This window comes from Mauremys mutica, chromosome 2 (assembly GCF_020497125.1).
Source record: "Mauremys mutica isolate MM-2020 ecotype Southern chromosome 2, ASM2049712v1, whole genome shotgun sequence".
NCBI classification, from domain to species: Eukaryota; Metazoa; Chordata; order Testudines; family Geoemydidae; genus Mauremys; species Mauremys mutica.
The window spans coordinates 40,577,242-40,603,612 of record NC_059073.1 but is presented as its reverse complement, the minus strand read 5'-3'; the positions used below and the strand labels follow the sequence as shown (position 1 = coordinate 40,603,612).

General features: G+C 41.5%; 1 protein-coding gene across 3 annotated transcripts in view; it reads right to left on the bottom strand.

The window, feature by feature from the left end:
- SNX31 (sorting nexin 31) overlaps positions 1-26,371 on the bottom strand; it is a 65,166-nt gene that overhangs the window by 3,124 nt on the left and 35,671 nt on the right. The window contains exons 5-13 of one of the 3 annotated variants that reach the window (XM_045006948.1): positions 19,430-19,540; positions 15,217-15,307; positions 12,527-12,614; positions 11,296-11,365; positions 10,056-10,148; positions 9,123-9,299; positions 8,585-8,692; positions 6,475-6,552; positions 4,585-4,641 (exon numbers count right to left, since the gene is read on the bottom strand). In XM_045006948.1, coding sequence (XP_044862883.1) covers positions 4,585-4,641; positions 6,475-6,552; positions 8,585-8,692; positions 9,123-9,299; positions 10,056-10,148; positions 11,296-11,365; positions 12,527-12,614; positions 15,217-15,307; positions 19,430-19,540 — 873 coding nt within the window. Of the gene's footprint in view, positions 1-4,584; positions 4,642-6,474; positions 6,553-8,584; positions 8,693-9,095; positions 9,300-10,055; positions 10,149-11,295; positions 11,366-12,526; positions 12,615-15,216; positions 15,308-19,429; positions 19,541-26,371 lie in introns of all 3 variants that reach the window. The other 2 variants (XM_045006947.1, XM_045006946.1) reach the window with 2 other exon arrangements.

The window sequence follows — 26,371 nt, the reverse complement described above, 5'->3', positions numbered from 1 at the left end:
TTTATGGGCTATCTTGGTGGCCTAATAGTAGCATCCATGAGACAGCAAGAAAAACGAAGACCAGATTTCTTGTTCCCATGAGTAGACAAAAAATACCCAGAAATAGTTCTCTAGAGATTCCTTTGGGAAAACTCTGGGAGAGTGGTTCATTAAACATCCATCCCTCCTGGGCAAAGGGGTTAAATTCAGCTGGAACTGTCTGGAGTGGAGCTCTGGTAAATATTTTCAAATCCACAGGTCAGAAGCCCCAAACCCTGGGGCCTCCAGAAAATGCTCTGAGAATTTAAACCCTGCCTGGGCTAGAAGGAAGATCAGCAAGGTGTTTGATCAAGATGGTAGTGGTGAGAGTAAATAGAGGCAGCCCAAGCAACTCTCTCTTTAACCTAAAAAACCTGTTAGGGAAAGAGTAATTTTTATGCAAGGTTTTTCAAGCATCTTACCAAGTGATATTAAGGCTTTAACAAGGGGGGTGGGGTAGGAAGGCCTCAAGAACCTTAACACTGAGATGTGTAGGAGGTTTTAAGAGGTTCAATTGAATAAGATTGAATCAAATGAAATCTTTATTATCTGCATTTTTTGATAATGTAACAGTGCATTCCACAGACAGGCGCTGTCCGTCCAACAATCAACTCCCTCCCTCCCTCAGGTTGTTAACATTACAGAATATTTACACTGCAAATTAAATCTGGTGTCTTAAAACCAGAAATAAAGACTGAAGACTTACCCCACTGGTGGTTTTATAGCTTAGAGAAAGGATTTTGAAGTCTAGACAGAAAGTATCAGCATCTCATGTAAAGATTCAATAAAAAGGCTAATATTGTAGATAAAAATCAGCTCAAGCAAGCACTTGGATCTAGCATAAGTGAACAGTTTCCTTTTTAGAATTCACTATGGGTGACATTCACTGCAGTACAGAGAGCCCTCGAGATCATATGCACCTCTTAAGCTTCATTTAAATCTTTTGTACAGGGTCTTGTGTGGACCTCTGTACTGGAGTAAATGTCACTATGTATGTTACCAATGCTAATAAAGTAGGCTGTATGAGAAGTATGTTAGAATCAGAAGAGATGTCTCTCAAATGGACCATTCCACACAACTGAGAAAAAGAAGTGCAAAAACTCTCACTTCTAATGATGCACCAGACGAGGCTATTGGCTCAAATTCTAGGGTTCTTTCTCAATCATTACAAGCATTAGGTGAACGATTGACAGTGAACAATCTATTCAGACAATTTAGTTCCCTTTCTCCATTGACAAGTTATCTGCAAACAGATGTGGATTTTTACATAGGAATTGCAATACTGGTCCTTCTAGTCCAGTAACCTGTCTCTAACAGTGCCCACTACCAGATACCTCAGAGGAAAGGGACAAGAAACCTCACAACAGACAATCATTGAATAATTTGCTCCTGTAGGAAAATTACTTCCTAATTTCAGCACATTTAGTGGTTGGTTTATAAGCCCTTATACATCAATTTTTCTCTTGGTCTTATTATCATGTGGCAATGGGTTCCATAGGTTAACTTTGCATTGTATAAAAAGGACTTTTTTTATTAGGTTTAGATTTGTTACCTTTCAATTTTTATATTTGGAACTTATTCAACTATTGGTTTAAGTGAACATATTTTAGCCAATAGGTACTCAAGAAGTATTAGCCATGAATGATGCTTTCAGCAATTGCTACTTGTAATTTGTTATATGCTCTATGTGACTTCTCTTGAATTCTCTTTACTTGATTGGGAGTTATCCAATCAGAGAACAGAAACAATACTATGTGAACAAATAATCCTAGTGAAATACTTGAGTATATAACTTGCACAAACATTTGCCAATGGATACACATATATAGGCAAGTGTGAACTTTTGCTTTCCACAAACATTCTTGCAAACAAAAAATTTCTACTCATGCAAATATTTGCAAAAAGCAAAAAACCAAAACCCAAACCCCTCGCCCCCCCACCCCAAAATACATGAGTGCGGTGTGGGGTGCCATTAAATCCATCAAAGCAAATTAGCATTTTTATTTAAACAAGATTCAATTCCCATATTTGTCTAGCTCTGACCCTTAGTCAATTAAATTTCCACTGAACTCAATGGGAGTCTGCCCAGGTAAGGAACCCAATGGTCTGCTCAAACAGCATTAACAAGCAAAGCTGTTTGTGTAAATGAAACATAATTGCAATTTCTCACTTCGATAGAATATACCTGTATTCACATCCTACATTATTGTTTGTACAAGGTATGCCTTGTGAAGTATCATTTAAAAACTCAATTTGCTGATCAATAATATGGCAAAATGCATGTAGCAGCGTTATATGTGACGCTACAAACATAAGTTGAGATCATGACTAAAAGTATGTTTTCCAGATAAGTCTGGGGTTTGGCCAAACCAGTTCCTCACAGACAAAGGGCAAGCTGATGCCTCAGCCTGGTGTAAACAAAGCTGATAGACCATTACCTACTAAGGGCTTGGCTACACTTGAGAGTTGCAGCGCTGGTGGAGGCTTTCCAGTGCTGCAACTTAGTAACTGTCCACACCTGCAAGGCACATCCAGCGCTGCAACTCCCTGGCTGCAGCGCTGGCTGAACACCTGGTCTGCTTGGGGTATAACTAGTGCAGCACTGGTGATGCAGCGCTGCTCGTCAGGTGTGGCCACACACCAGCGCTGTTATTGGCCTCCAGGGTATTAGGAGATATCCCAGAATGCTTTTAACTGATTACTCTCTTTGTTTTGTTATGCAGCCTCTCTTTGTTTTGTTGTGAACTCGGGGCTCCGGGAGCTGCTTATCTAAAAAACAAACACAGCTCCTGTTTGCTGTGATCAATCTGTAACTGACTGAACAATCAACTGAGATAACCCCCTACCTTGCTGTGAATGAGGCAGGCAGGGGGATGAGTGTTTTTGCTTGAGGAGAGAAACAGCGGGGGCGGGGCGGAGAAAGGGAGTCCGTTGGAGCAGCTGCTTATCTGGTCTGCAGGCTGTTTGCAGTTAAGAGTAAGGGGTCAGGAAAACTTTCTGATTTTGCAAGACAGGGAGCTGATACACAGTGTCGGCTCCAAAAATCCACTCTCTCTCCCCCGCTCCCTGTCACACTACACCCCACCCTCCTCTTTTGAGAAGCACATTGCTGCCACTTGAACGCTGGGATAGCTGCCCATAATGCATCACTTCCAACAGCGCTGCAAATGCTGCAAATGTGGCCACACTGCAGCGCTGGTAGCTGTGAGTATGGCCACACACCAGCGCTTTCCCTACACAGCTGTACGACCAGCGCTGTAACTCCCAGTGCTGCAACTCTCAAGTGTTGCCAAGCCCTAAGTGGTCATTCTCTGGCAGGAAAGGAGGGCGGGGGAGGGCAAAAATCTACATCTTAGCAAAGAAAGAGCACGGAGTTTCCTTCCACGCAGACTGCCTGTCACCTTGCTCCTAGCTTCAAACACTTCACAAAGTGGAGGACGGAGGGATAGCTCAGTGGTTTGAGCATTGGCCTGCTAAACCCAGGGTTGAGAGTTCAATTCTGAAGAGGGCCATGTAGGAATCTGGGGCAAAAATCTGTCTGGGGATTAGTCCCCCTTTGAGCAGGGGGTTGGACTAGATGACCTCCTGAGGTCCCTTCCAATCCTGATATTCTATGACTATAAAAAGAAGGGGCAAACACCTCTTCTCTCTCTGGTTACATGTAAGATAACAAAGGAAAACAGCCATTGGACTTGGGTGGGAAGGGAGGGTCCTGACCTGAGAGTTTGGCCAGTAATCTACTGGAGCATATGGTGACAAACTTTGCTTGAATCTAATATAATTTGTTAAATTAGGCACCAGTAAGCAGTTTCTCATTTTTCTTATAATCATTTCTGACTTTTATGCCTTATTACTTATACTCACTTAAAATTTCTTTGTAGTTAATAAGATTGTTTTATTTTATCTAATACAGTGTGTTTAAATTGAAGTGTTTGGATAACTATTTAAAATGATAAACTGGCATATTATTTCCTTAAGAGACTTAATTTATTTTTGCTATCCAGGAGAGGGCTGGGCAGTACAAGACATACATTTCGGAGGGACGATCTCGGACTGGGGATATGTTCAGGTCACCCTGCAGCATAACTATAGCTACTAAGAGCAAAGGTGTGGCTAGCTGGCTGCAGAACACACAGCCAGAGCTGGGAGTGACTTACATGCTGGAGGCTGTTTGTGAGTAGTTCAGGTTGGAGGCTACAGCAGCAAGGCACTATAATGGGCACGCCTAGGCAGGGATGACAACTACTCAGGCTTGTCTTCACATACAGCACTGCAGCTGTCCCGCTCACTGTAGCACTTTAGTGAAGATGCTCCTATGCCTACGCGAGAGCTTCTCTTATTGGCGTAGTTAATCCACCTCTCCAAGAGGTGGGAGCTATGTTGATGGGAGAAGCTCTCCTGTCACCATGCACTGTCTACACAGGTGGTTAGGTCGGTATAACTATGTCACTCAAGGGTGTGGCTTTTTCATACCGCTGAGCAACATAGTTATACCGATATAAATCTGTAGCGTAGACCTGGCCTCAGTGTGGATTGTACCTCGGTATGTCACACTCACTCACTGACCTGACTTTGTTGGACGCTGGATTTTTTACTCTTCAGGGATTCAGGCATCTCAATCTGCTACACAGAGTAATGAAATTTAAAACACAGTAAACTCAAAAAAAAACAAGTATACAGACAAACCACATTGGGCCTGGCCCAGTTTCCATTTATTTACAAGTCCTTAATTCGGTTCAGAATCACTATAGCTACTAAATAGTAGTAGCAGCAGCATCTGAAAATTAGCCATCACTGCCACATTTAAAATATTAGCATCGCTCTACTACAAATAACTTAGGGTTTAAAGATTAAATCAGTTTCAAATTGGTCTCCAGCTCCATTTACTCAATGTTCGTTTATTAATTGCTTAAAACGGAACATAGAAGTCATTTGTTGCCTTCCTGTTCACTTTAATGAGCATGGCGATATCATAATCCAAGTACTAACCCAGCAGCCCACACGCATTCTCTTCCTTTCACTTCTTAAAGAAAAAGAATTGAACATAACAGCTGTTCTACAATACTGTCAAATTTCAGGATGTTAGCAAAGGTATTGACATTTAGCACTCAGTCACTATAGCTAAGACCACCATAGAAACACCTATTGTGGGGTAAGTATAAAATTAAAGATTAATTTGGTCAAGGATATATATTATATATATATGCATGCTGTAAAGGCGGCCAGAATCAGCAAGAAAAAGAAGTTCATGAGAATAACTAGTATTAGTTGTAGTGTGGGAAGGATGTACGGTTCCAAAAGTAACTAATAAAATAAAGAGCTCCAGTAATAAGACAAACTGTCTTAAAAGAAACAAGCCTATACCTTCCCATTGTTCTGCGAGTAAGCAAGGAATGGGGGGACAAGATAAGAAAGGAAAGGCCTTGGGAAGAAAGAAGGCTGTAAATCTTATCTGGATTAAGACTGGAAATAAGGGTGAACTGTCTCAAATTTGTTTTTAGCAGGAGTCAGTAATTGGCAATAACATCTCTTGTTTGTTAGAGGGTATAAAAAGTAAACTCTTAAAGGGTTCATTGCTAATACAGTACCTACCTGACCACACTGAGCAAACCAATATGGGTCTAATCACTCCTGGGTTTAGCCCATTTGAAAGCATCTTAATCATATGCTTATAAATGTTTTGTTACTGTTTGGATGTAGTAATTTGCTTATTAGTTAGGCTTTTAGGCATCTTTATAGCATCTGCATAAACTACCATTTGGCCTTTAGATTTCATAAAAAGAATTTCTGGTTACATTGGTGTTTGGTGCTTTCCCATATTAATAATTTCAAATATTATGAATAAATCTAACACCTATAAAAGATGTTCCTGTTTAAATTTAAAAAAAACATTCAACAGCAACAGGGAACTTTGACTATTAGCCTTTTTACTTTTTAAGTTTACTAAACTTCTCTCTTTAAAAAACAAAAAAAAAAGGCCCTCTCTGTCTCCGTGTGAATTTTTCAAAATTTCAGACTGATCACTGCAAACGTGGTGAATAAAATGTCTTAGCAGAAAACAAAAATTCAGACAGGACCTGAATACAGCAAGTGAGGGAAGACATATAAGAGTTATAAGATAAGTGTGCTTTGTCATATGTGATACAAGCTAAAAGCTAGAGGGGAATAGAGAAAGACTAACATTAAACACCATTACGACAAAAGGTCATCTTTGAAATCCAGATCACAATATTTTTTGCGCCATTTCCACCACCTTGTCAATTCAATCTACAGTAAAAATACTGGAAGCTGCAAGAGCCTTTTCTACACTGCAGATGCCACTGATGCAGCTGAATTGATGGTAGCAGCAATGGAAATTTCATTCCCATAAAATTCCTTAGCATAGACAAGTGAGAGTTGCTGGTCAGCTGCCATATACTTGGGCACCAGGAGATGCAGATAGATCGCTTTGCTCACCATTTCTTTGTCTCCTTTGGTTGTCTTCATCAGCTGTTCTGATATTATCTTTTTTAAGCAGCTACTCAGTAGAAATGCCTAAATAGATAAACAGAATACATTCTAGTTTCTTTTGTTAAAGATTACTCAACCCTATTTCCCCTCCCACTTTTCCTGGTAACTACTGAACTATTACTTGCCTAATCTGGTTAATTTTACCATGTGTTTAAAATATTTGTGCTCACCAAATTAGTTGCAATCCAATCTCACTGTGACCTGACACCACCACTTAGAAAATTTAGGGTAGGTGTCTTTATTGTGGGCTCTGTACCGCAAGTTATTCTCTTATAATTACCCCCATTTTGTGCCTCTAAGGCAGCTGAACTACATTCAAGGCTGGCTTAGGCAAATTGCATTGGTATTGACAATACCAAATTAAGTACAGTATCTACCATACTTCTAACACACCTTAAACTCGAGTTTCTGAAGTGCTGAGAGCCCAAAACTTCAACGGAAATAAATGGGAGCAGCAAGTGCTCAGCACCTCTTAAATTCAGATCCCCTTGTGTCTACATGCAAAAGTTGTTGCAACAATGCAAATAGTATATATTTGATAGTATATTTGCAATTGCTTGGAGCCAATCTCACTGCTATTGTGCACTGCATGGTTACAGTGGTAGTGTGAACTGAAAGCAGTGGGCATGGCAGCACCACCAGTTCTACTGGGGCCGGATGCAAAGCCCATCAAAGTCTATAGGAGTCTTTCCATTGACTTCAGTGGGCTTTAGATTAAGCCCTGGAGTCCTCCCAGCACCTTTTCAGGCTATATTTTCTCTCACTTTTGAAGAAAGGGATGCTGTTTTCCTATTTCCTGGAGCCTAGGGGCAGCTCTAGTTAACAGATTCAGCCCAAAAATTAACAATGAGGGAATTTCAATTTGGCTGCTCTCTTCCCATAACAGTGACCAAAGTGGAAAGCTTGTGAATATAGGGGTGATTCATGTTCTTGTAAAACTGAGTAGCAGCAAAATAATGAGCTGCTACGTAAGTGGGTGGACAATACAGAGTCATACTGGAATGCAGAAATAATGCATGAAAAATTAAGCATTCTGATTTCACTTGTAAAGTCTTATCTGCTATTAATTTTGGCAGGTTTGGGGTGTGAGGAAGGAAAGGGAGGAGAGATGAGGGGAAAGAAGAGAAACAGCTTATTTGAAGAACACACCACATTCCCTTTGTTTGATTTTTTTTTTTTAAAAGCAAAGTACTAGGGGTGGGCCTGTACCAAGATCCCCAGATTCCACACACACCCCTCAAAAAAAACTGGGTTCCTTCATGTCCAGCTCTGAGTTTTGCAGCTCTGGCACATAACTATATATTGGCTACTTCTCTTTCTGAACACCTTTTTCTTTGAACAGCAGCCAGAGACCTGATGGGTGGGGTGCGACAGTACTGAAGGAGGAAAAAGGGATTTTTAAAAAAATTATTGTAAAAGCAGCAGAGTCCTGTGGCACCTTATAGACTAACAGACGTATTGGAGCATGAGCTTTCGTGGGTGAATACCCACTTTGTCGGCTGCATCACCCATGAAAGCTCATGCTCCAATACGTCTGTTAGTCTATAAGGTGCCAGAGGACTCTTTGCTGCTTTTACAGATCCAGACTAACATGGCTACCCCTCTGCTACTAAAAAATTATTATTATTTACAATATGCTGGTATAGATTTATATCTACCATGCACCTGTTTTTTATTTAACATGTACTTGAGTGGAATATTCATGTGCATCATCTACCACGTGGAAGATAGTGTCCAGTCATTAAGCATTTCCACCACATTAAAATTTGTGACTATCCACTGGACTAGTAAATAAAAAAAGAAAACTAACACCTCTGCATACCATTCCAGGCTTGCAGCCCAGTGCAGGGCAATTTCTCTTGCCAATCTCAACCCTCTCTCTGGGGAGAAGTATTTGAGCTCCCATGTAAGTCTGTCCTTAGACTGAACTGGCACAGACACAGCAGTTGTCTAGATATAGGAGCCACACATAAGCACTGAAGAGTAAATTCCAGCTCCAGTGGCTAGCAGCCTACTTTTCACCAAAGGCCTTTTTCTTTACTGCCCTGAAGCTAACCTGTTTTGTGTAAAAGACGATCCATCTCCATGAGTCCGAATCACTGTACTCAAACCTGAGCTCTAGGGTCTGCTCATGTCCTTGGTCTTTTGGCTGTGTAATAGCGCCCTGAAGAGAAAGAGAAGAAACTGCCGCAAAGAGGTATTAACTCAGAATCAGGGTTGTACTCTCCAGTCAGCCAGGTTCAGTTTGTGTGGCTAACAGGGCAAAAGTGAATTTGAAGCTGATGGAGATCTGTATTGGAAGAGTCCCCCCTGCGAAGGGTGAAATCTCCACTAACATAAAATTGACTAAGGTGGCTCTGCTACCTCATGTGCCAGTTCCGCTGTCCCACTCCACCTTCTAGCTTAAGGGAAAGCAGCTGAAGGTACGTACGCTGAGGGCAAGATATCTGAGAATTAGAGAGCTCCGACCGGCTCCCTGACAGCCTTGATCTCATACAAGAAAAAGGTCATTTTGAATTAAATGTGTTGAAATATTTGGGGAGCTGCAATGTCAACAAGGTACTTACTAGAAAAGTGACCTGCCAGCACCTCACCCTGTTGATCCTGAAGCTGACCTCTTTGGTCTGGTTACTAGGTAACTTTATGCAGCAGCTAATCTCATTATTTCCTACATGAACAGCAGCAGAACAGCCTACTTCTGGATAGTCACAGGTGCAGGGATCAAGCTGTATATATCCATAGTGCTGCACTTCCTGAACCAGCTCTAGAACCTGCATCAGAAACACAGAATTGGAAAGTGATGAAATATAGTGTCCTACATGATCTTCTGTACAGAGGCAGTTGTGATCTAGTAATTGAGCAAGGCACAAGGAACCAAGACCTGATTTCTAATCTTAGCTCTACCAATTCACTGTGGCCTTGAAGTCACCTCTGGACCTGGAAAAGTTTTTCCATCTGAATTTTTTTTTTTGGCTAAAAATACAGATTCAGTATCACCAAGCCATCTTGCAAATTGGTTTAAAATTCACCAATTGTTTCAGTCAAACCTCTCTCTCCGCCCCGCTGCCATCTGAAACAATGGAAATGTTTTAGTCTGACATTTTTAAAATTAAACTCATTTTTTTGCTTCAGAAAAACTTTGTTTAGAAATTTCCTTCACTTTTATTAAACATTAACAGTGTTTAATAATGCTCATAATTGAAATATTTTGTTTTGGAGTGAATTAAATGTTTAACCCAAAAAATTTTCTTCAATTTTTTTGGAATTGCAGTGAACCAAAAAAATCAACTATTCACCCAGCTCTAGTCATCTGGTGTCTGTATCTCAGTTTACCTGTAAACTGGGTCTGAAAGTCACAGAGGGAGGGGGTGAGGGAGAGGATAAATATGGAATGTTATGATGCCACTTTTACAGATTCACTTTTCAGAGAAAAAACACATTAATTATATGTGGCTGCAGCCTCAAGGGTCTTCATCCTGAAATATATTCTCTCAATAGGTTTATATCATTTTAAAAGAGCACTTTACCTTCATTTTGTTTGCCGCTTTTTGTAGCGATTCCAGTTTCTGCATCTGTCCATCTGTGGGTTTGACCCAATTCTTCTCAATTTCCTGCAGTGCCTTATTTAGAAGAGTTAGTAAATTTTAACTTAAAAATAAGGAGGGGGGGCAGGGGTATTTCCATCTGCCCTTTACTGTCGGGGTGGGGAAGATATCCCAACATCTTTTAAAACACGCGCTCAGATTTTTGGACAGCTGCACATAACTTTTAGTCTACTCAGCCCTTAGTCCCTGCACCAAAGTGGTTTCTAATTCAGCATTGCCCAACATACCTGCAAGCCCCTAACCTCTGGTTATGAAAAGCGGTATCTATTGTTACTCTGTCAACCTGCTCATTTGCTTGTGCAGAACATGATTCCAGTACACAGAGAAAATGTAACAACACATGGAATGATGGGGCACAACTACCAATTTTAAAAATAAGATGAGCAAGCAAAAATGGTAATTAATCATGACACTGAAGGACCTCCCAGCACAATATAGTGGTAAGGACACTGGAGCCCTGTCTACACTACAGCTTCCACCAATACGATCATGGGTGGAGCTGCACAGAGGGTGAATTACAACCATGAAATTTGCTAACAGAGATTGCTTAAGACAATGCACGTGCCAGGTTTGAAGCCTTTTGTGTTGAGTTCTCAATAGAGAAAGGAGGAGTGTAAAAGTTATTACGGATATTTTTTTTTCTACCTTCAGATAAAACAGAAGAAGCCTAGTGGAGTTTTGTGAAATCTTCCAAAAAAATTAACCTCTGGACAGAAACTACCAGGAGACATTTTAATCCTCAAACGACTTTTTTTTTGTTTTGAGAAAATGGTAAGTAGTGGAAGTGTTCAGTATGCTAGTGTGATCTCAGCCTTAACACCACTAGCACATAATAGCACTTACATATATTGTCATGAGAAGAAAACGGACTGAGGTCTAAATAAATCCCCTGTATGCATGGAATAATTACTTACACTAAACAGAATTTGCAAACTAGACAGTGTTATTTGTACATGAAAAATTCTCATAGAACAAGCTCATTCATAGTTATTTCTTTTGTTTTTAAATATAAAATAAAAATACAACAAGATAGAAATACTCGTCCATACTTAATATTCAGATAATTTGCACTATTTAAAACATAGCTTTTACATTATTAAAATGGGAGACACATTTTGGGAATTAGCTTTTAGAAGTATCAGGAGTTTTCTTCTTTTGTTACCTGCATATAGAGTAAATTCACTGAAGCGCCACAGTCCATTAACATTTTATCAAGAGAGGGATCCATATACCTGACAAATGGAAAAATATTAAACATTACATTTCTAAGTACAACAATTAGCATTTCCATTCAGCAATAAATATGCATTTGGATACAGAAAGACCCCACTACTCACAAAGTAATAAAAGACAGCAATATGTCACATCTTTGAAATTACACATCTGTGAAGTATGTAAAAAAATTACTCTTTACAGCATTGTAGCAAATAGACTGCGGTATGAAATAAATTAAATTGCTCATCTGCTTTTATCAAAGTAATATGGAAAACAATTATTTAGAATAAATAATGTTTAAAAAACAGCATTAAATATTTCTCTTGCATGTGTCTAAAACTTAGGGCTTACCTACATGGGGAAGTTTAGTGGCAGAACATACACATAAGCTAAACCACAAAAAAGCACTCAGCTTGAAATAAGTGTGTCCACACAGAAAGTTCTGCCACTAAATTTCCCTATGTAGGTAAGCCCTTATAAACTGGAGAATTTAACAGAAGGGCTTATATATGCCAAGCTTCAGTCCAGTTAAATTTTAAATTGACAAGTTACAAGTGTCTGAAAATATTTTTATATAGCTCAGTGACAGACACTTAAGCATAGTGGCACTGCTATAATTCAGGTATTTTGTGATCTAATATTTAGCAATGCGATCTTTAAAGAAAATTCCCCAAAAAACAATCTCCCCCATAGACACTGCAACTTGCAGCTCAGAACCCCCAGCTCTCCCATTTTTCTTGTAGGAGATATAATGCTGAATATAAAAAATAAACAAACACCATTAACTAAAGAAAAGAAAATAAGTATAGAAGGTTTCCTTTATTGGTGGCTTTGGCAAGAAAACAAACAAACAAAAATAAACAAAAACAACAACAAACCATCTGTATCTATAGATTTTGGAAGTGTTCAAGAGTAATTGCCTGATTGCAGAAGAGGACATTCCATCAACAACTGTTACAGGATCATATAAACGGATCAGTTCCAACATTACACTGAGAGGTCCAAAGACCAGCAGTTAGGAACCATTATATTCCTTTAACAAAACAAACAAAAAAAATCAGCTTTGTGTGTTATGCTCTCAGGCCAAACACAAAGAATTTAAGTTGTGAGGATTCTCTTCTCTAGTACATTTATAATTTTAATGCATCTTCCAAATTTCTCTTCAGCTTCCAGCTCACCATTTTCTGATCCCAATCTTACAGTCTGACTCTTTCATACTCTGAAGACTCACGTAGGGAAGTTCAAATTCTGCCACTTTTTTCACCACTGGGGGCAGGGCAGGTGGGAAAAAACAGAAGAGACAAATAAGCCTGATTGGTTGAAACCCCACTGAAGCAGAACAGCTATTTTAGTATTTCAGTAAGTGCTTCATGACAACATATGTTATGTAAAAGAAAGAGGACATCACAAAAACAAATGATAAAAAATGGTAGGTGACAATCATGTTCTTTAGACACTCCCCACCCCCACCCCTTTACCTAATTTTTTAAGGAGCAGTATATCAGTGTCTCCTTATTCTGCTTTATACTAATGCAAGGAGTGCAAGTAAGGAGCACTAAACTGAGAAGTCCAGGAAAGGAGATTTAAGTTAGTATAGATCTCAAATAACGCTGAGCAGTTCGGGGCAGCTGCAAATATGGGAGGCAAAAGAAATGTTGTGTGATTCGGATGTACGCTAATAGGGTTGGTTATTCATTGAATGAAACAGAAGACAAACACATTATCACTAAAGTACAGTAAGGAATAAAAGTCACACGAGAGGTGACTGCTGTCAGTAATAAGTTTTCCAAACATAAAATTAAGGGCCAGGGTTAGGGGGCAGTGCCTGTGGACAGGGCAGCACGCAGCAGAGCTGTGTAGGAGCCGGAGCAGGGACATGCTGCTGCTTCCAGGAGCCGCGTGGAGCAGCCCTTGACCCTGTTCCCCAACTAGAGCGCCAGAGTGGGGCAAGCCCCAGACCCCGCTCCCCAGCCGGAGCTCGAGGGCCGGATTAAAATGGCTGCCAGGCCGGATGTGGCCTGTGAGCCGTAGTTTGCCCATCCCTGCTTTAGGCCCTGCAGTAGCTCACTCAGTGTGCTCCCACCCTATTCTTAAAGGGGCAGCTCCTATTTCTCTAATTATAGATTTTTTTATCACCATTAACAACTATATACACAACAAATATTTTTATATTTAGTAATTTTGAATATGACTTTATAAAACATCATCCATTCCAGGGACCTCATATTGTGCCAAGAGTCCTAGACCATTGTAACATCAGAGGTAATTAGACAAATCACCACCCTAACTCTACATCTAATTTGCATGCAACAATTTCATTGGTTGTATGAGGGAGAATGCACTGATTGGTTACTTGGCCCAACTGCCACACATGCAATAGCACAGACTTTCAGCTACTACTCATGTAATAAAAGCTGAGGATTCCACACTCTCAGCATCACATTCATCCTTCCATATCCATAAAAGCAAGACCTAGTCAAGACAGAGAAATGATAAATAAAATAACCATATATAGTGAAGTTTTGCAGCGATAGTTGCACTACAAACCCAGCAAGGGATTGAACACCTGTCATGACCCTAACATCCAGAAGTCTTTCAGCCTTAATCTTATATACATTTAAAAAAAATCTAGATCACTTCTACAGCACTTTTTTTGTCTATGGACCTGAAAATACTTCCAGGAGAGTATCATCATCACTATTTTGCAGACTGGAAAACTGAGGCAGAGAGAGGTTAAGTGACTTGTCCAAGGCTACGCAGAATCAGTAACAGTCAGGTAGCAAATTCAAGGGTGAAATCCTGACCCCACTGAAGTCAACAAGAGTTTTGCCATTTACGTCAATGGGGCCAAGATTTCAACCCAGATCTGAGTCCCAGTCCTGGGTTCAGTCCACTAGATTACAGCTGCCCAAATGGAGGGAGGGGCGGAGGGCATATATGTATCACCAGCCCATATCAGACAAAAACACACAGTACTCCAAGAGACTTCTACATTTTGTGAGCACAGAGAATCACACCCTAGATTTAGGGCACATCCAGTTCCATCACTTATGACCTTTCTATGCTTATCAATTAAAAAGTGAAATAGTGGAATAAGAGGGCATAAATGAAAGCAAATTAGGGACTTCATTTTATAAGGGGATAGAGGGGGAAATCTTCCAGGTGTACAGATCTGAGTTTGAGATTATATAAACAGTTTTTACTTCAAAGTATAACCATTTGCAGAGAAGCCTGAAATAAAGCCAGCCTAGCTCAATATTTACCAAAACAACCCACACAACAGTGACCAAGTTACAATATACCTTTTAAATTAAATGCAATGAAAACTGTGCTTAGGCCTGGTCTACACTGGGGAGGGGGGTCGATCTAAGGTACGCAACTTCAGCTACGTGAATAGCGTAGCTGAAGTCGAAGTACCTTAGCTCGAATTACTTACCCGTCCTCACGGCGCGGGATCGACGTCCGCTGCTCCCCCGTCGACTCCGCTACCGCCACTCGCTCCGGTGGAGTTCCGGAGTCGACGGGAGCGCGTTCGGGGTTCAACATATCACGTCTAGATGAGACGCGATATATCGAACTCCGAGAAATCGATTGCTATCCGTCGATCCGACGGGTAGTGAAGACGTACCCTTATAGGCCAAGTCCACTATGCTATAGATAACCTCAACCCACCTGTGATCCTCTGTTCCTCCCTCGTGGTTGCTGGGCTACATATAGAGATTCAAAGGCTGGAAGTTCATCAGCTAACAGAGATGAGTCTTTTAGCTCAAGCAGGACAGATTAATGCTTTTAGATTCAGAGGTCCGATCCCCACTGGCAACGACCCACCCAGGGGTGCATTATGTGACACATACTGCACATGGCTTACCAGAGAGAACTCCATTGCTGTGATCTTGAATAAAAAATAAGCTAAAATATCCTATTAATTCTCTTGACAGCCCCATCTTGTATGAGACAACCTTAAAAACAAAAAATGAAAAAGGAGGTCACCTATGCATCTGAACATGAATTCATACGAGGTCTGGTCACCAGCCATTAATGCAGCTTCAAAATTGTTTTTTTTAAACTGTTCCTTTATCCCTCTAGGCAGAAGCAGCTGTTAAGACCTAAACTTCAACCCTCCATATTCTTGCTACTGGCATCGCATGAGAAAGACCTACCCAGCTTGACTCTCAGAAGCAGATTCTGTTTTGCTATGGCCCCTTTATGCCACCTGAAAGGTGTAAAGGAGGAATGGCCCCAGCCTCACTGGCAAAGAATGTAGGAACAGTCCTGCCCCCCAACCTCAAGTGCAGGACGTGTGATGAGGAAGGGGTGGGGCAGGGAGAGGAATGGAAAGTGTAGGGTGGAAGAGGATCTGAAAACACTCCACTCTGCCTATTTTCTGCTTCAGACATTGGAAATCAGAGCTTAATTTAAAGCAGCCAGAGCCTACCCTCACCATTCCCGCACTCGATGGGTACCACAGAACCTCCCGGGCTCACAGGTAAAAGAGTAAAAAAGGTGCCTCTTTCACTTATGAGCAGCCCATTTGATCAGGAAGTCACTGAGATACAACTATGGAGAGGCAAGGACATGGAGAAACTTTCACCAGGAAAATGATTTTTCCATAGTTTAGTTGCTGGGTGTGTGAGTTGGCATAAGAAGTACAGTGGGAGAAGCAGGACTTGTTTGGTCTGAACACAAGGTGGAAGTACAAGTTTTCAGAGTGCCTTTAGAAGGTACCAATTCCACAAACACTTCCAGTTGAGAGAGAGAGCTGGAGCATAATATCACTTCCCCCCCAACCCTCACTAGAGCACTAAAATAAATGTTCAGAGGCCCAGGCAAAAAAGACCCTGACCAGGACTAACTTTCACCCTATATGTTCTTGACCCAAAGTCCCCATTAACCTGTTACCTGAAATTGCAAGGTGGCACTACAGAGTGTCAGAAACTCATCACTTAGTTCAGCATCTCGCAGTGATCCAAATGAAGCACCTACTTCTATTCAACACGCTTCACAGAGCTACCCAATGTGAAACATTCAGTCAGTATTGAGCTTAATTTTCTAATTCTTGGATCAAGGCATACCCCAGTATACATCACTCCAACCCCCTGTAGACCCTACACTATTAATTGGGAAGCTACCAGGGGGAATGTGGTGAGACAAATATATAATGAGGAAAGCTCACACCTGCCCCTAAGCCTGTCCCACGCTAAAGGGAACCAAAGAACAAGCAGCATTTACTGTGCCAGTGAATTATCAGAATCATTGCTGTTTGCCTATAGTGCCATAAGTGAACATGGCACTTTATTGTGAAGTGTACCCAAAGTACTACTGCACAAAGAATGGCACCGGCTTGAAGAGGATCTGGCCCTTCAACAGGACAAACAAACAATATGCTTAGATAGCAAGATATTTTTATGGAGAGATGGGATTGAAGATGCCAGTGACGAAGGAAGCTACCGTCATGTTGATATAAATCTGAAGGGTACAGTAACTCCTTATGTAAAGTCGTCCTGGTTAACGCTGTTTTGTTATGTTGCTGATCAAGTAGGGAACATGCTTGTTTAAAGTTGTGCAATGCTCCCTTCTAACGTCGTTTAGCAGCCGCCTGCTTTGTTCACTGCTTGCAGGAGGAGCAGCCCATTGCAGCTAGCTGGTGGGGGCTTGTAACCAGGGTGGATCGACAGCCCCCATAAGCTCCCCCTATCAGCTCCCCTAAGTTCCCTGTGCTGCAGCCACCCAGCAGGCTATCAATTGGCAGTTCAGCTGTCCCTCCCCCCACTGCCATGTGCTGCTCCTGCCCTCTGCCTTGAAGCTGCTCCCAGAGACTCCTGCTTGCTGTGCAGGAGGAGAAGGTGGGGGCTAACGTCAGGGTGTCCCCCCTGCTCCTGCACCCCGCTTACCCCTTCTCCATATAGAGCAGGGAGGGAACACGGGTGGAGAGAGACAGAGAGAGCCTGGGGCAGCAGCTGCTGTCTCAACTTCCTGATCCACTTAAAAAGACAATGCACTTAAGAGTGGGTCAGCTTACTTAAAGGGGCAGTGTGCATCTCTCTCTCTCTCTCTCCCACACACAAGGTGTGTGTCTATCTGTGTCTGCTATGCTGTCTCCCCTCCCTCCTGTTCATGCTGCCTTGATGAGAGGCTACATTAACAACGCATTAACCCTTGAGGGCTCAGCCGAGTGCTAGTTCATCATTTAGCAGCAAGGCATTCCCTGGGAAATATCCTTCCCTCTTCCACTCTCTAACATCACCACCTCAACCAAGTTTCACAATCATCATAGCTGTGAACAGTATTAAATTGTTTGTTTAAAACATATACTGTGTGTATATATCTATATAATATATAGTTTTTTGTCTGGTGAAAAAAATTTCCCTGGAACCTAACCCCCCCCCATTTACATTAATTCTTATGGGGAAATTGGATTCGCTTAACATCGTTTCACTTAAAGTCGCATTTTTCAGGAACATAATGACGTTAAGTGAGGAGTTACTGTATGTGCTTTTAGGATTAACCAATTTTATTGTTTTGCGATTCCTTTTTTTTGGCAACTAAGCAGTGAAGAGCTCCAAAGGTAGACAGAGGCTCAACAAACTTGAACATGATGCTTTTCAAAGGGGTGGTGGAAATCATTGTAGGAAGGCGTGTGGAATTCATTTCACTTGCATGATGTAGAACTGCTAGAACGATGTTGTGTGGCCAGCCTGAACCACTGGGCAAAACTATCTGTTAATGAAAAGAAACCAAAGTGACAGAAATCTTTACACAAGGCAAAGCAGCTGCTCAGATGCAGTGCGCTTTACTTAAGCACCATGATCTGGCCAATATTTGGGCAGTTCTCTGTGCTATATCAGAGACTTCGCTTTGAGAAGAGATTTAGTGCTCTCTATTCTTGGACCCATGATGAACAGGGATATTAGAGGCAATGATAATGTGTATGGCGAAGACGTGGAGAGACTTCATTAGCCAGAGTAACATCTGAGGGCCAGGCTGCATAAATTCTTTACTTAGGATGGCGAGCAGTTACGTGCACAAATAATCCCACTGAGGTCAATGGGTGTACTGGTGTGTAATTGCTCACCAACCTCACGCAATCTGGCTCTCTGTGTCCCCTGCAGCAGCAGCAGTGGCTACTGGGGAAGTAGCATCCATATTGTTACACACTCGCCATCTCTGGCTAGAGGAACGTTGGAGGATGAAGCGCACAATGTGAAAGGGATGAGAAAATAGAAATCAGGCAGATGGCAATAGTTTGGCTTCTGTTACTAAGAAGAGAAGCAACTGAAGGCCAGCAACTCAATCCCCCCATCTATAAACAGGCCTATTGTCATCTTTGAATTAAAAAAAGATGTTACAACGCGGTTCAGACTCTCTCTGTTTAAATAAAGTTTGGCTGCTAGAGTGTCTAAGACAAAACTTGTAACAGATAGATACAAGACAGATAGAAAGAGGGAGCACCAGGAAAAAAAGATTGGGCATCGGTCAGCGAGATACATAGATTGTAGACTCCTTCTACTGTAGAGGCAGGAACCTCTGTTCCTTTTGTTCTGTGTCTATACAGCGCCAAGCACAAAGGAATCCAGAACCATAACTAGAGCTCCTGTGTGCTAGGATAGTAACAATAGATGTGTCAGCACCCCAACAGTCAAACTATATTTAAGACAAATGTAGAACAGTGTCTCTGGCCACACTGGCTGGCAACACAACGTTTATACCGATTTGGCCTGAACTATATTAAAACAAGCTTTTTAAAAAACAAAACCCCAGTTCTCTAATCATCTTAGATGGCCTCCTGCACACAGGGCCAAAACAGCCGCCTTTGGAGACAAAAAGAGCTGCAGGGGTGTTGAGTGAGTGAGGTTAGGGGAAGAGGAAAAAATGCTGATTAATATAAAAACTTTAAGAAACTTATCTACAGAATTAGTAAACAATGCCAAGTGTATGTTTTCTTCAGGTATTCCCTCAAATAAGCATGTCCTGCTAAAATATGCCCATGTCCTGCTAAAATATGAGGGAAGGCATCTCAACTCTTCACACGCTTTTCCTTAAATTTAGCAGTTTCAGCAGTATCCCATTTAGAAACCCATTACCTCTAGTACTCTTTCAGCAGTGTCCGATGTCTGGATATCAAGCCTAACATTCCTTCCGTCAGCCAGGTAAACATCCAGAGAGGCTCTCTGTGTCTGGATCTGAAATGTATCCTGTTAAAGTGAAATATGAAGGTGTTTTATTGCTGCCCTTCTTATTAGAGCCCTGCTGAAGGTGCTGGTGCTCCGCTTCCCTGTTTACCTTAGAGAAATGAACTGGATTACGGGGAGAGACACTACAGCATGATAGAGGCCTGGTCTACGCTTTAAATTTAGATTGACCCAGATACATCACTCAGGGGTGTGAAAAATTCACACCTTCAGCACCATAATTAAGCCAACCAAGCCCCTAGCATAGACGCAGTTAGGTGGCCAGAAGAATTCTTTTATCAACCCAGCTACTGCTGCTTAGCAAGGTGGATTTCTTACACAGAGACAGCAAAACTCCTTCCGTCAATGTAGGAAGCGTCTACACTGCAATGCTACAGCAGCATACATGCAGCACTATTGTTGTGCCATTCTAGACCCCATAGTGTTGACATGACCTGAGGGTCTGTAGGAGGGAAGGGGAAAGTACTGTATTGACTAGATTCCCACTCTTGTACTATAAAGCCGAAACCCAAGACAGGCCCTGTGTGTTTAAAATAATTATCCTTTCCCTGGGAAATTCCCAGGATTTAGTGTTACAATTCATTTTCCTTCCGAGGTGACACCGTTTCCAGTGTGATCTTGCAAGGAGGGGAAAGGCTCTTATGGCTTCCTCCAAGGTTGCAGCATCTCTCTGCAGTTTGGGGTCTTCAGCTGATCCTGGATAAGGGCAGACAGCAAGTTTTGGCTATGGCTACACTACAGCTTAAGTTGACATGAGTTATGTCACTCGGGGTGTGAATTAGCCACCCCCCAACGGACAAGTTACACCGACCTACATGCCGGTGTGGACATGTTGGCTGGAAAGCTTCTCCTGGAGATATGGCTGCCGCCACTTGTTGGGGGTGGATTATTTAAGTTGGTGAGAGAGCTCTCTGCATTGGTGCAGCTACGCTGCTGTAAGCTCTCTAGTTAGCCATACCCTTTCAGCCTTCTGTCTTCCTGCTTTGTTCTACATAGTTTGCCACTGTGACCAACAGGACAGGGGTTGACTTGGATTTAAATCTTTTCTAATGGAGACAAACGTAGCACCAAAGACATAGGCAATACAGTACTGCTCAGACTATACAATTGTAAACATATAAGATAATATGCGCGCTGAGGTATACAATAAAGAAAACCCATGAAAATACAGCCCAAATCTGCCTGAGGAAAAAAACTATGAGGTCACTTATCTTATCCGAATGAGGAGGATGTATAAGGACCTGTTAAATAGGACTATGGGCAGAACAATTTGTATAGTGGGGGTGCTGAGAGCCATTGACCCAAACTCATATAAACCCTGTATATGACGGAAACCACCTCAAGCCAGGAGGTGCGGCAGCACCCCAAGTTTCACTACCTATGGCTAGGAAAACAAGCTTATGCAATTTAGTGTTTATTTTAAAACATGGGCAGTTTAATATCCTGCCTACACTATGTAAAGCAAACTGTTAGCCTACACATATATGTTAGGTGTAGTATACACTACATTAATGGGTATTATGTGCATGGTATTAACATAATATACAAGTTTTGTGAGGTTATGTTAATTGAATGTATTACGCTCTTCCATCAGTTCTGTTCCCTTTTGCTAAATATCCCATAACACTTTGCAAAGCTGAAGTCAGTTTTGGCTCCAGCTGATATGAAGTCTGTCAAAAGTCAAGACACATTTGTTCTATGTCCTAGTACAGGGACCTTCACGGGTAACTGGTTTGAAATGTAATATCCAAAACAGAGATAAGAAAAGTACAGAACAAAATGGCAAGTTAAGGAACTGTTACAAACTGGAGGGTTGGATTTTAGTGACAAAGAGGATTTTATAACTTGTAAAACCACACTATAAATATACCTAGTTTAAATGCATATTTCCAAAGCACACCTACTATGTAAAGTGAGCATGCTGTGAGATAGGAATTGCTTCTTGTAAGGAGGGAATGTGTCTCCTTTTTGTACTGTATTATTTTGTCTTTAGACAATAATTGGTTGAGAGTGGTTATTTGGGTGGTCTCGAACATTTTTAATATCGAATCACAAGTGTCGTCAAAATCAACCAGCTACATATTAGCAACACAACCACATTGTGTGACCCAGTTACAAAACAGCAGCAGCTGATTTGATTAAAACACAGCGTGGTCCTGTAGTGTAGGCAGAACTGAACCAGGCTCCCAAGCAATGTTGAACACCTGGTGAGGTTCAGATCATGGAGTGTGGCTAAAACACTATTCAGTATTATCTACACCACAGGATTAAACTGGGTTTTAAGCACATTGAGATCTACTGTGTTGTACCACAATATGGTGGCTTTCCACAGCATAGACTGGATCCCTAAAGGACATGCTTGCACCGATGTACTTGCCTATGCAATTTTAAGGAAGCTCACACTGCAGCCATTTAATTTACGCAAGTAATTGGACAAGCGAAAATATGTGAGTAGCCAGCAAACTGGGCTGCAAAGGGAAACATCCCTACATACTTCATTCCTTCACTGGGTTTGCTTGAAACCCACTTGCTCAGACAAGAGCTAGCCAGGCACAGGGCAAGATTCACCCTTTGGAGAGCTCCCTAGTTTTAAGATACATATAACAGATTCCAGACCTATATCATTTTTTCTTCTGAAGCTCATATTTCATCTTGAAACACTGTCAATATGTCATACTAAAATACTTTTAAAACAGGAACTGTTGGAGGAGAATAACATCAAAATATAAGATAAATTAAAAACCCAGGATGCTCTCAGCATGCTAGGGCATAGGGATAAAACCAACAGTAGCTCAGAGTTCCAAAGCTGTCTTAGCCATTGACTTAGGAGACCAATAGAGTTCATTTGGAGAGCAGAAAATGTGCATGATCAAAACACCAGGTATGCTCATGCAGGTGGAAAGCAAGGAGGCCCCAGACTTAGTGAAGGGCAGAGGTAAACCAACAAAGAGCGACAAAACAGAGAGACTATTCAGCAGGGTTTCCTTATTCAGGAAGAATCCAGGAACACACTACTCCCATGTTTCTGTGCCCAATTTCAATCTTTGTACTCATGTATATTATAACCAGAGCCCTGCACCTACTGCAATTCCACAGCTGGAAAATAAATCCAGATCGGCATAGTTGACTTGCAAAAATAAGTGTAGATTAATCACAGTTAACTCATGCGATTAACTCAAAAAAATTAATCGTGGTTAAAAAAAATTGACCATGATTAATAGCACTATTAAACAATAGAATACCAATGGAAATGTATTAAAGATTTGATTGTTTTTCTACGTTTTCAAATATATTGATTTCTATTACAAAGTGTACAGTGCTCACTTTATATTATTTTTATTATAAATATTTGCACTGTAAGTGATAAACAAAAGAAACAGTATTTTTCAATTCACCTCATACAAGTACTGTAGTGCAATCTCTTTATCATGAAAGTGTAACTTATAAATGCAGATTTTTTTTGTTACATAACTGCACTCAAAAACAAAACAATGTAAAACTTTAGAGCCTACAAGTCCACTCAGTCCTACTTCTTGTTCAGCCAATTGCTAAGACAAACATGTTTGTTTACACTTACAGGAGATACTGCTGCCTGCTTCTTATTTACAATGTCACCTGACAGTGAGAACAGGCATTTGCATGGCACTTTTGTAGCCGGTGTTGCAAGGTATTTGTGTGTCAGATATCCTAAACATTCATATGCCTCGTCATGCTTGGGCCACCATTCCAGAGGACATGCTTCCATGCTGATTATGCTCGTTAAAAAAATAATGCGTTAGTTAAATTTGTGACTGAACTCCTTGGCGGAGAATTGTACGTTACCTGTTCTTTTTTACCCCCATTCTGCCATATATTTCATATTATAGCAATCTCGGATGAGGACTCAGCACATGTTCATTTTAAGAACACTTTCATGGCAGATTTGACACAACACAAAGAAGATACCAATGTGAGATTTCTAAAAATAGCTACAGCACTCGACCCAAGGTTTAAGAATCTGAAGTACCATCCAAAATCCGAGAGGGACGAGGTGTGAAGCATGCTTTCAGAAGTCTTAAAAGAGCAAAACTCAGATATGGAAACCACAGAACCCAAACCACCGAAAAAGAAAATCAACCTTCTGCTGGTGACATCTGACTCAGACGATGAAAATGAACATGTGTCAGTCCACACTGCTTTGAATTGTTATCAAGGAAAACCCGTCATCAGCATTGACGCATGTCCTCTAGAATGGTGGTTGAAACATGAAGGGACATATGAATCTTTAGCGCATCTGGCATGTAAATATCTTGTGATGTTCGCTACAACAGTGCCGTGCGAATGCCTGTTCTCACTTTCAGGTGACACTGTAAACACGAAGTGGGCAACATTATCTCCTGCAAATTGCAACCAAACTTGTCTGTCTGAGCAATTACCTGAAGTAGGACTGAGTGGACTTGTAGGCTCTAAAGTTTTACATTAACTGCATTCAAAAATAAAACATTTTTTGTACATAATTCTACATTTGTAAGTTCAACTTTATCATGAAACAGAGATTGCACTACAATACTTGTACTAAGTGAATCGAAAAATACTAGTTTTATTTTTACAGTACAAATATTTATAGTAAAAATATGAAGTGAGCATTGTACATTTTGTATTCTGTGTTGTAATTGAAATCATTATATTTGAAAATGTAGAAAACATCAAAAAATATTTAAATAAATGGTATTTTATTATTGTTTAATTGCATAATAACGATTTTTAATTGCTGGACAGCCCTAAAAATAAGCTACTTAATTAAAAAGATAATTCAAGCTTCTAGCCACATATTAGAGAAGAAAACTTCCACACTGTAAAACAAATGCAAACCCAGGCAGCGTTGTCTTTCAGAGTCTGCTAACAGACAGCCTTAAACACCTCAGAGGATGAACTGTCCCATTCATCTCAATGAAATGTTAAGTTGTTGCCATTATGATTCAGAGGGCTTGCCTACACTGACAAGTTTTGTCAATGAAACTAATGTCAACAAGGAAAAAAAACGACAAAAGCAAAGTCACCAAAGCGTGTCTACATTTGCTCCCTCTGTTGACAGATCATGTCCACATTCGGTGCACCTTTGTCGACAGCGAGAGCAATGGACAGTGGGTATGTATCCCACAGTGCCTGGCGACACCATCCATTGCTAAGTAGAGATGTGGAAACAGAGTGCGACGCATCCTGGGATGTGCAAAATGTACCGTCATCATGCACTGCTCGGTGTTCCACCCCTCCAAAAGTTTCTGGCTTCCTTTCGTGCCATTTTTCCAACTGTCATTCTTTTGTAGTGTGCGCCAGCATCTGCAGTGAGAGAGAGGTTGAATCTCTCACTTCTCTCCTATGCATTGTTAGCTGTCGTGAGGACATTGTGCATGGTAGCACACTTATTCGCAGAGTTACTCGCAAAGTTAGCAGAGGATGAATCACAGGCACCAGAGTGTGATATGGATGACAGCAACTCATCAGTCCTTTGTGCATTCACAGAGCAGCTGCATACGGTAGACCATCGCTTTTGCGCTAGGGAAATAAGCACTGATTGGTGGGATTGCATTGTCATGCAGGTGTTGGATGACGACCAGTGGGTACAGAACTTTAGACTGCGTAAAGCAACCTTCATGGAGCTATGTGCTGAGCTGTCCCCCGACCTGCGGCGCAAGGACACCAGATTGAGAGCTGCCCTTTCGGTAGAGAAGCGTGTTGCAATCGCTGTGTGGAAGCTGGCGAATCCAGATGGCTACCGGTCAGCTGCAAATCAATTTGGAGTAGGAAAGGGCACTGTTGGGGCTGTATTACTCCAGGTGTGCAGGGCAATAAATCGCATCTTGCTGCACAGGACCGTGTCTCTGGGAAATGTGCATGAAATAGCGGACGGCTTTGCAGAGATGGGTCTCCCTAACTGTGGCGGGGCGATTGATGGCACACACATTCCAATGTTAGCGCCTGACCACCTTGCCTCTGAATACATGAATAGGAAGGGATACTTCTCCATGGTGTTGCAGGCGCTTGTGGCTCACCGGGGGTGTTTCATGGACATCAATGCAGACTGGTTTGGAAAGGTGCATGACGCACGCATCTTCAGGAACAGTGACCCGTACAGAAAGCTGTGGCCAGGGATTTTTTCTTTCCAGACCACAGGTTCACAGTGGGGGATGTGGAAATGCCCATAGTAATCCTGGGAGACCTGTCTCACTCCTTACAGCCCTGGCTTGTGAAACCTTACACAAGGCACCTGGACAGCAGCAAGGAGCATTTTAACAACAGGCTGAGCAGGTGCCACATGGTAGTCGAATGTGCCTTTGGCCATTTGAAAGCTCACTGGAGGTGGCTCAATGGCAGGCTAGACTTTACCGAGGATAATATTCCCATGGTCATAGCTGCATGCTGTACTCTGCATAATCTGTGCGAATCTAAGGGTGAAATGTTTGCTCAGGTGTGGAGCACTGGGGCAGAGCGCTTGGCTGCACAGTTCGAACAGCCAGATGCTAAGGCTGTCAGAGGAGCCCAAAGGGCAGCTATTAACATCACAGAGGCTTTGAGGAACCACTTTGACAATAAGGGTCAGTAACACATGCCTGCTTTGGAGTTGCTTCCCTGGTGCATCCATGTACAATTTTGGGGCCCAAGATCCATGCAACACAATGCTTTAGAAGCCTGTTCCCGAGAGTGAATTGATTGCTATATGCTTCTGTAGAACACAGAATAAAAATGCTGTGCCATTAAATACCTTAGCCTTTATTTATTGTTAAAAAGGGTAAAACCTCACAACTGTGTGTAGCTACAGCTATCATTGTGCAAGCTGTGAGGGGAGGTGGAGTG